Consider the following 9,570-nt stretch of genomic DNA (forward strand, 5'->3'; position numbering starts at 1 on the left):
GCCTGTCTCCCAGGGTGAGGGGCTGTAGTCAGACCAAAGGAAGAACTCAGAAACGTCTTGTTTATTTGTGTTTGTGACCAAGTGGCCCCTCCCCACACCCAGGTTTATGGCCTCGTTTTCACTTGTATATTTTTCCACACTGTAAATTTCTTGTACAAACCCAAAGAAACAAATTAAAAATTTTTCTGTTTGTAAAAAAAGACGAGTGTGCTGGAGAGAGTTGATGGGAACTTCTTTGACCCCGACTCCCACCTCTTTCTGACCCCTCGTGGAGGTCTTGGGGAGAGAAAGGGTGATGGGGGATGGACAAATCCAGTGGAAAGTGTGAGGTCCTAGCGGACCACCACATGAAGCGGTCTCCCAGGATTTGAGAAACTAGAAAAGCTTTCCATCCTATCCCTTGCACAGAACACTGCTTGGGGCTGGGGGACGGATGCAATGACCCCTCCGGGCCCTGAGAGTCCATGTTCCTCAGTGCTTGGGGGCATTAAAGGGGGCCTCATGAGAAAGGGCCCGCCAGTCCCAAGCTCCAGACCTTGGCTTTCTCCCAACCTCTCCCAGTCGTGGGAGGTTGGGGGCAGTGCGCGGGTGACACAGCCTACCCCGCAGCACCTTGTCCTTGACACCAAGTTTATCTGGAAAGGGCAGAGCCTTAGTGACAGCGGGGGAGGGAAGAAAGTGGGGAGGTCTGCGCCAGCAGTGTGGAGCTCTGGGAGGAGGCAAGTCGAGGAGGAGTGAGAGGTTCCTGAATCCCGAGAGGAGGGTAGGAGGGGAGGTCTGGGAGACAGCAGGAGGGTCCTGGGAGGCAGCGGGAGGATCTGAGGTCAGTGGGAAGAGTCCCGGCATAGGTGGAGAGAGTCTGGGGTTAGTATCGGGAGTCCGGAGGGGTTGGAGAAGGGACTGGGCTCGCGGTCCGCTGGAGGAGACTGGCATCAGTGGGAGGGATCTGGGAATTGGTGGGAAGAGCATTTATGGGAGGTTCTGGGAGGCAGTGGGAAGGAATGAGTACCAGGAGGGGGTCAGCGGGCAGGGGAATGGTCAGCAGGAAGGCACTGATCGGCGAGGGCTGACGACTCGGGGGGTAAGGGTTGTGGGCTGGGCCCAGGGACCCTGACCACAAGCTCCATGGGCTCCCGAGCCTTGTTTCGATAAGCTCGGCGGATGGTATCTACTGCTCGCTGGTGGGTCACCTGCTCCAGGCTCTCTCCATCCACTGCCACAAGCTCGAAGCCAGCCTGGGATGGGAGTGGGAAAATCACAGCCCTCCCTTCTCAGGTCAGCCCAACACCCAACCTCTCACCTCCACCAGCGAGGACACTCCTCCCCATCTGGGTGGAGGGGATGGACAATGGGACTTTTGTGCCTGGAGCGGTCGGGGGCAGGGTGAGACACAGACAGTGGCTCTTTGTCCCTTGGGGCTAGGGGTGGAACAGGATGGGCCACCCTCAGGCCCAGGCTGGCATGAGGGGACAGATTTTTCCCTAGGCTTGGTCATCTTGCAGTCCTGACCCCCCTGCACCCAAGCCTCCTCCCATGGCCTGGTCTAAACCTGTCTGGCTGGAAGATGAGCATGTTCTAGCCCCACTCCCGCCAGAATTCAGCTCTGGGCCTCAGGAGTGGGCCTGGGTGCTCTTCACCCACCTGCAGGGCCCCACTGACGAAGGCAGCCCCCCCGGGGAAGATCTTTTCTATCTTCACCATGGGCTGCACCTTGGACTCAATGCCCCCAGAAATGCTGATGCCTGGCGAGAGAGAAGCAGTGGGTGAACGCGCAGCCACCCCCCTCCACCCAGAGCTCACAGGAGAAACCCAGGACCCCAACAGCAAGTCCGGGCCCGGACTTCTCCCTAATCCCCATATTCTATTATTACTCAGTCCTCAACTCCAACAATCGTCTACTCCCACCTCCGCAATCTACCCCCATACCCCAATCTTTTCTTAAGCCCAAGCCCCCTAGTTATAGCCCAAAACCGAGCCCACAGACCCCACCAAACCCAAGAGCCCCACCTGCCAGGCCCAGGCCCACCTGGACTCACCCAAGGACTGCTTCATCTTGGACAACGTGACTGTCCTCAGCTCCCCGCCAGGGGCCTTCGCGGCTGTCTCCTCGGCTGTCCCACCAGTTCCATTCTCAGAGGGGCCTTGGTGGCCTCCCGCCTTGGCTGCCTGCCCATCCAGAGGTCGAGGCAGAGGTGGCCTGGCCTTCCGAGGCTTGTGGTAGCGCCCGTTGGCCACGCTCTGGGTGGAGATAGGTGCTGGAGACGGGGAGCGCCTGCGTCCTGGGGACTTGCCTCGGCCCCGGCTGCGGCTGCGGCTGCGGCTGCAGCTGCGGCTCCGGGCAGGGCCCTGGACCTGGCTCTGCCGCGGGTCCTCCAGGGTCGGGGGTTCTGTCAGCAGCCAGTTAGGCCTTGGGGGCCTGGGAGCCACGGGGGGTGGTTGCGGAGGGGGGGTGCGGGTGCTTCGGTGTGGGGTGAAGGCATCTACCGGCACGTCTTGGAGAGGGGGGATCCCTTTATGAGGGTGGCGGGGAGCAGGGGCCCCCAGGGAGAGCTGGAGGCCCCCCAGCCGCTCCCTCAGTTCCCCATCATCTTCCTCCTCTGAGAAGCCGTTCACAGGCAGCAGATAGAAACCTCCACGGCTATCTGGGGAAGAGGGCCGAGGTCAGGCAGGCTGCCCCTCCTTGCCCTTGCTGGTGCCAGGCCCCAGTCCTTGCCTTTGCTGGGGTAGGGCCTGGGGGACCCAGGCGTGGGTTTGCTTGGGCCCTGCGGCAGCTTTGCCACAGTGAGGGACACTGCCCGGGTTCTGTTGGAATAGTATTTTCATACTTTCCATCGCGATATGTGTCGTAGAAAAAATATCGCTCGCACACCACACTGGCAATTTCTCGGAGATTATTGCAGAGAGTGAGACTAGATTTCAAAAGTGAGTGGGTCTAAAACCAATTATTAAGGAAATAATAGTGTGGGTGGTGAGTAGAGACGATAAAAATGGTTCCGGTGGACAAGGGACTTCCTTCAGGGAACCAGACAAACTTCTGAAGCCTGGATATCCTACACGGGGGCAGGGGCAGAAGGCCCCTTTTCCCTTCTCTAATACCCCAGCTGTGTGCCCCCTCCCCAGGCTCTGGGACTCTTGACTGACCAGGCACGGGCGTGACGAGGTGACGCTTGGGAGGTGCGTCTTGCTGGGCTGGTCTCAAGGCAGGAGGCCACACTGGTGGGAGAGGAGATCCGGTCAGAGACGGGGGGCCCAGCGGGGGACACGGCTGGTCATCTCTGCCCCCTGTCCCCTGGGAGACTCCACTCCCATCCCCACCCGGGGCTTAGGGTCTACAGGTCCCACCCTCTCCCCACCGCCCAGCTGCTGACCTGCCCGGCTCTTAAGGGCCTCAAAAGCCTCCAGCTCCACGGGCATCACCATGCTGTCAAAGCGGCCCAGGTCCGTGGGGGCCACCACACTCCTGGGGAGGGCAAGAGATAGGGGGTGGGCAGGGGCACAGTTCTGGAGGTAGGGGGAGTTATTAGAGGTCCCCTTTCTGCCCCCCAGCCCTCCCCACACCCTCCGCCCCACCTGATGTCCCTCAGTAGCAGCAACTTTGCGGGCCTGTCCAGAATGGCCAGCAGGGGCCTCACCAGGTCCTCCACACCGCCCTCGTGCACATACTGCAGAGAGAGACCCAGAGGTCAGATAGCAGCACCGCCATCCAGAGCCAGGGCGGGGGGGTGGCGTGGGGGGGGGCTGCTTGAGCATGTGGGGTTCCCCACGTTTAGGAAGGCTTCTCCCCAACCCCAGGCTGTTCACAGGACGGTCTTACGTTGGTGACTAGGTGGAAGCCTGCGATAATAACAGACCTATAAGAGCAGCAATGACAATGACAGCTTTGGAGCAAGCACTTTTTTAAGCCTTTTACATATGATCTCTCACTGAGCAACCCTGAGAGATGACATTAATTATCCTCGTTTTACCGGTGCAGAAACTGAGGCTCAGAGACGAGGACTTTGCCCACGGCCACACAGGTAAGGAAGTGTGAAGAGGGACTGGAACCTGAGAAGTCTGGCCCTTGCCTGCTCTGGTGCCGGAAAAGGATGTGCAGGCAGCGGGCTCTCTTCCCCACCCCCACCTCCCAGGCAGAAGGAAGGAATTTGAGCCAAACACTAGGCCGCGGGCCTGGGAGGCCCAGCATATGTCTGCACATAGACCTACCAATTAGGCTTTGTTCAGGGCTGGAATGGGGACCTTAGGGAAGGGGCGGCTCGACAGAAAGCCTACCCAGTCAGTACCCGGGGGGGTGGGGGGGTTGGGGGGAGGCCCTTCTGCCTGGCACTGCCCGGATGCCACCAGCCACACCCCACTAACGCAGACAAACTGGTAAACCGAACGCTGGGAGCCACCCTGCTTGGATGGCACACCGCCCCCTGGTGGTGAAAGGGAGACACGTACTGATTCAGGGAGACGCACGCACAGCGTCCTGGACAGGGATAGACAGAGACACAACACAGCAAGCCCTGGTGGTCAGAGTGAGACGTTCAGAAACACCCGGAAATAAGTTGTCAGCCACGGGGCCCTAAACCACACACAGACTTACAGGGACTCAGACAAACACGTATCAAAAATACAACGCCACATGTCGGGAGAGGGATACATACAATTGCACAGAACCAGTCACATACATACACACTTCAAGTCCACCAACCTGCATTCAGCACCTACTACGGGCCTGGCCCTGCACTGGGCAGTGGGGGCACAAGGAAGATGACCCTGTTCCAGCTCCTTCAGAAGCCAGTCTGGTGGTGGGAACAAGGGGCAGGATGAGCCACGTGCCCCAGTGAATTCCAAACCACTGGCAATGAGGCAGAGGGAGTCTCAGAGGAGGGTGGCAAGACCGGAGTTGGCTTCTTGGAGGAGGCGGCATTGACGCTGAGCCCTTTTGGTCTGTTTGTTGGCTTCCATTTACACTTACTCTTAAGGATGAATGCAGGGAACAACATGCAAGTCGGGAGGAAGGCGCTCCAAGGGAGACGTGGCATAACGGGCAGAGAGAAGTTTAACTTAGCCGCGGGGTACATGAAGGGCCTCCATGTAGGCGGCGCATGTCGTGACTCCCAGAGTAGTGCTCTGGAGTTGTGCAGTTCATCACCTGTACACCCCTATGTAGTGACCAGCAGAAGATAATGACGTGGTGATGTGGTGACCATGGGAGAGCTGAGGTTAAGTGGTTGGGGAGTCAAATCGGGGAAGGCCTTGAATGTGAGCATAAGGAACTCTATTCCGTCAAAGGTAAGAGGTTGCAAGGGGGTCTGGGGAGTGTAAAGTGATCAAAGAGGTGACTTATAAAGCCTGGTCTGGTGGCTGTGGAGTGACAGCTCAGAGGAGGAGAGAGAGGGGAGGCCCGGTGATCTGAGTCACTGGGGGAGATTTACTAATCATTCTGGCCAGAGCTCTACCCCAGAGGGCCTGATCTCTTGGTGAGGGTGTCGTGCGGGTCAAGTTTGGGTGGTGTGCAGGTGCTGTGGGGGTGCAGTGAGAGGTGGTCCTGGTTTGGACAGGGTGGGAGGAACAGAGGGATGATGGAGAAGGACCTGACCAAAGAAACGGACACATCACGCCACCTAATGGCTGGAGCCCGGAATTGCAAGCTCACGGCGGCCGGGGCGCGCCACCCCACTTAGCGCTCAGAGTGGAGCAGGCTGATATTTACGGAGTTTAGCCCAGAGAACCTTAGTTTCCCCCCAACACGCACCCCATCTGCAGCTCTGCTGTAAACCAGACCTTGGTAAAGGGCCGCAGGAATTACTGGGCCTCAGTCTCCACGTGACCCACACGTGCCTTAGCCAGACACATACACGCTCACACACAGATCCGTCATACAGTTAGGGTGACACAAACCCAGGGACCCCACGGACACACAAATGTACACATCACACAGTCACACAACACAGCCCTACCCTGACCAGAGTGAGAGAGCTTTGGGGGGTTGGGGATCACAAACTATGCCCTGGAACCCCTCAGTTTGTCCTTGCACACAGGCTCACACGTGCACTGATGCAGGCACATCACAGGGACCCCAGCACAGGAAACCTGGGGGTCTTTGAGGCAGAGGGATAGGGGAGGGCCCACCAATCCCCCTGGAAGGGATAACCTGTGCCTCCCACAGCCTCCCCAACATTCAGGCCGCAAGGACTGCCTCACCTCTAACTTGCACCCCGCCCTGGGGCCCTACTTCTTGTCTGAAGTAGAAGGAAACAGATGTAGATGTCGGAGGAGGCTCGGGGTGTGTGTGTGGCGGGGGGCAAAGGATAACTTACCTGGGTAACAGGGGAGGGGGTCCGGCATGAGGCTGGGCCTGTCGGCTGACCCAGGTGCAGAGGGAGGCATGTGGCAGGGAAGGCTGGGGTTGAGAGGAGGAGGAAGGCAGTGACTGCGATGTGCCCCCACTCATCACCTGTCTGGCTCCGTCTCAGCTGAAATATCACCTCCTCCAGGAGGCCCCCCCCCAGACCTAATTTGTATCTCTTGGGTTATGTTCTCATGTTTTTTCCTTTCACAGTACTTCACATGATTTGCCACTACGGGTGTCTAGGTTCTAGTCGTTGTAACTCCCCTTCCTGCCTGTAAGCTCAGTGTGTGTGTGTGTGTGTGTGTGTGTGTGTGTGTGTGTGACAGGAGTGACTCCTGCATTTTCTGACCACTGACCTCACGGCCTCGATCCCAGATAGCCGGAGACAGTGGCCTGAATGAACGAGGGGCTGGGTGACCGTGTGCTGGAGTTGGGGGCAGGCTGGAAGCTCACCCGGGAGCAGTGGCGGGTGACTGCCAGCACCTCGTCGTCAGTCAGCAGCCGTCGGGCCAGGTCCTGAATAAGGGGCCGTCGGCTCTCCCAGGCTTGCACCCGCTCATCCACATCAGGGAGCTGGCCAGAGGGGCTCCCAGACCTGGCAGAGAGCAGGGCCCGGCCCCTCTCCCGCTCTGTAGGGCAGGAACGAAGGTGTATGATGAAGGAGCCAGGAGACATGGAGGGGGAAGTAGGGGCCTCTCTCAATTGGGTCGGACCCCAGAACAGGTCCGTGAGAGGCCTAGGTGCCCCTGACAACATCCTGGCCTAGCCCGGATTCTCCCCTCCATGGCCTCCCATAGCAATCTGCCCACCAGTGGAGCACCAGTCCAGACCCCGTGGCCCCCATCACAGACCCCTTTACTAGTCTGTTCCTTAATGGTGTCCTAGCCCAGTGCCCTCTGGGCCCCCGAACATGCACTGTCATAGTACTCATCGGAGTTCTAGCACAGGCTTCCTCACCGCCCCCAAAATCTGTCTTTGGGAGTCCCAACCAAGCTCCCCAGTCCTCAAAAACGTACCCCAACATCTGTCTGCAGCCCTGTCTTTCCGAGTAAGCTTAGTCCAATGCTTTTAGCTGCCCTCAATACGCACCCAGTCCCCCACACTTGGCCCCAACTGAGTTTAGCCCAAAGCTCCTTAGCAGCCCCCAACATGCACCCCATCTGCAGCTCTGTCGCCAGGCCTTGTTAAAGGGATGCTGAATTACCGCGTCTCAGTCTCCATGTGACAAACTTCTGCACGGGCCCCACTGCCCCTGCCGTGAAGAAGAAGGGTTAAGCTGAAGGCCCTGGCGCCCAACCTGCAAATGGGGCTTGGGGGGGCTCAGGGACGGCTGGACCACTGGCTGGGATGAAAAGCTCAGGCTGGGAGGAGGTAGAATGGGGAGGCCAGAGGCCAGGCCATGAAGGTCTTGGGGCCACGGTCAACTAGGGACTTCATTCATAGGCAGCGGAAGTCCGTGAAGGTTTGGGACCAAGAGAGGGTACAGTTTGACCTCTGCTTGTGGAGACTCATTCAGAGGCAAATATATGGGGGGAAGAACCCCGAAGGGAAGGTGGGGGGGGCACCTACCTTCAAGGGACAGAGAAAAAAAGAAAAGCCTTTGGAGGAGAGAGAGGAGAGGCCAGAGGGATGGGAGGAGAATCAGGAGAGAGCAGGGCCCCGGGGGCTGTGGAAAAAGAGATGGGTTGAAGAGGTGGAAGCTGGCCTGGCCTCATTTAAAGAGTCTCTCCCGTGAGACTCTCACTTTAGCCCCCCAGGAGGGGCAGGGCCAGCTCCTACCCAACACCCACTCTCCCTCCGGAAACAGCACCCCGATTTCACCTGGGGACCCCCATTCTCGGTGCATGTACTCCAGAGTGGGCACAAGACACAGGCTGGCCCATGAGGGCCCCCCCCCCCCCCCCCCCCCCCCCACAGCCATTTGTTGGGCATGTGGTCCCTGCTGGGTCAGTGAGAACCTAGGACTTCAGCCGGAACTATTTAAGAAGCTTTCTTGTCCCTGGGTTGCTAAGCAACAGTGGCCATCTTAACTCTGAGTGGGCAAAACCTACATGATAATGAAGCCAACCCAGGGGAAAATGGAACCAAAGATGAAGGGGGCAGATGTCTGATGAGAGTGTTTAAATCTTTAGACCCACTTACATCAGTAGCTGAGCCAAGCAGTGCTTTTTAAACCTAATTTGAGTTGAGTTTCTGGCCCATACAACCCCAAGCGTCTCAACTTGTCCACTCTTGGTCCAGTCTCTGAACCTCACCTGAGAGACGAGAGGCCCTCTCTGAGGGTCCTTGAAGCCCCTGACAGAGTGGAGCCTGCCGAGGCCCTTCTGCTTGGGCCCTGCTTTAGAAATGACCTTGCTCAAGGATGGTTCTAGAGCTGGGTAGGGCCTGTGGAGCTCTGGCCAGGGGAGATGTAGCCACGTATTCGAGGAGAGGAGCCCCCTACCCACCTCAGCACCAAGGGCACAGGGATCTGACCCAAGCCCTTCAACTTCCTTGCTATGTTGTGCCTCTATCAGATTTCCTTTCTGGAAAGTGGGGAGACGAGACAGTATAACAATAACCACTACATTTTCTGAGCACCTTCCATATGCCAGACGAGGTCCTTAAGTGGTTTACATCCATACATACACTTAGTCCTCACTATTCCTAAAGAAATAGGTATCATCACTCTCACTTTACTCATAAGGGAACAGGCTTACAGGGGCCAGTGGTTACTCCCAGCTCGTAATAAGCAGGGTGGGATTTAAACCCAGAGCTGCTGGATGCCAACGTGGGCCCCACCTGCGTCCACCCCATCCCATCTGACCGGCATGGCGCTTACCTTTCTCCGGGTCCAGGTGAGGGCGGGGCTTGGCCGGGGTCCCTCTGTCCAGCGTCCAGGCCTCTCTGTGCCCGTCCCCTGCCAGCCGCCCCTGCCGCCCTCCCTTGAAGAAGAGGTTCATCAGTGTCTTGGAGCGCTGCAGGGCTCCCTTCTCCCCAGGAGACCCCAACTTCTCCTTCTTCCTCTGCCTCTTCTCCTCTGCAGACATGAGGGAGCGCCCGCGGGGCTGGAGTGGTGGGCAGAAGGGAAGGCCGAGGGGCAGGGGTATGAGGAGGGACAGAGAGGAGAGAGAGTAGGGGGCAGACAGGACCTGCAGCTTTGTGGGGAGGTGGTGCTGGAGGTAGGGTGGGTGTCCTCCTCCAACTTTCCACCCTCCCCCATCCCACAGCTCTAGTTCTTCGAGGAGTCTCCA

General features: G+C 58.3%; 1 protein-coding gene across 1 annotated transcript in view; it reads right to left on the reverse strand.

The window, feature by feature from the left end:
- Nucleotides 1–43: 43 nt before the first annotated feature.
- The window catches only part of PDZD7 (PDZ domain containing 7), an 18,239-nt gene continuing 8,712 nt past the window's right edge, over nucleotides 44–9,570 (reverse strand). The window contains exons 8-16 of the mRNA XM_049646009.1: nucleotides 9,159–9,356; nucleotides 7,542–7,589; nucleotides 6,791–6,966; nucleotides 3,571–3,662; nucleotides 3,369–3,460; nucleotides 3,142–3,213; nucleotides 2,037–2,642; nucleotides 1,642–1,742; nucleotides 44–1,235 (exon numbers count right to left, since the gene is read on the reverse strand). Coding sequence (XP_049501966.1) covers nucleotides 1,020–1,235; nucleotides 1,642–1,742; nucleotides 2,037–2,642; nucleotides 3,142–3,213; nucleotides 3,369–3,460; nucleotides 3,571–3,662; nucleotides 6,791–6,966; nucleotides 7,542–7,589; nucleotides 9,159–9,356 — 1,601 coding nt within the window. The 3' untranslated portion in view covers nucleotides 44–1,019. The remainder of the gene's footprint in view (nucleotides 1,236–1,641; nucleotides 1,743–2,036; nucleotides 2,643–3,141; nucleotides 3,214–3,368; nucleotides 3,461–3,570; nucleotides 3,663–6,790; nucleotides 6,967–7,541; nucleotides 7,590–9,158; nucleotides 9,357–9,570) is intronic.

The sequence above is a fragment of the Panthera uncia genome, chromosome D2 (genome assembly GCF_023721935.1).
Source record: "Panthera uncia isolate 11264 chromosome D2, Puncia_PCG_1.0, whole genome shotgun sequence".
NCBI lineage: Eukaryota > Metazoa > Chordata > Mammalia > Carnivora > Felidae > Panthera > Panthera uncia.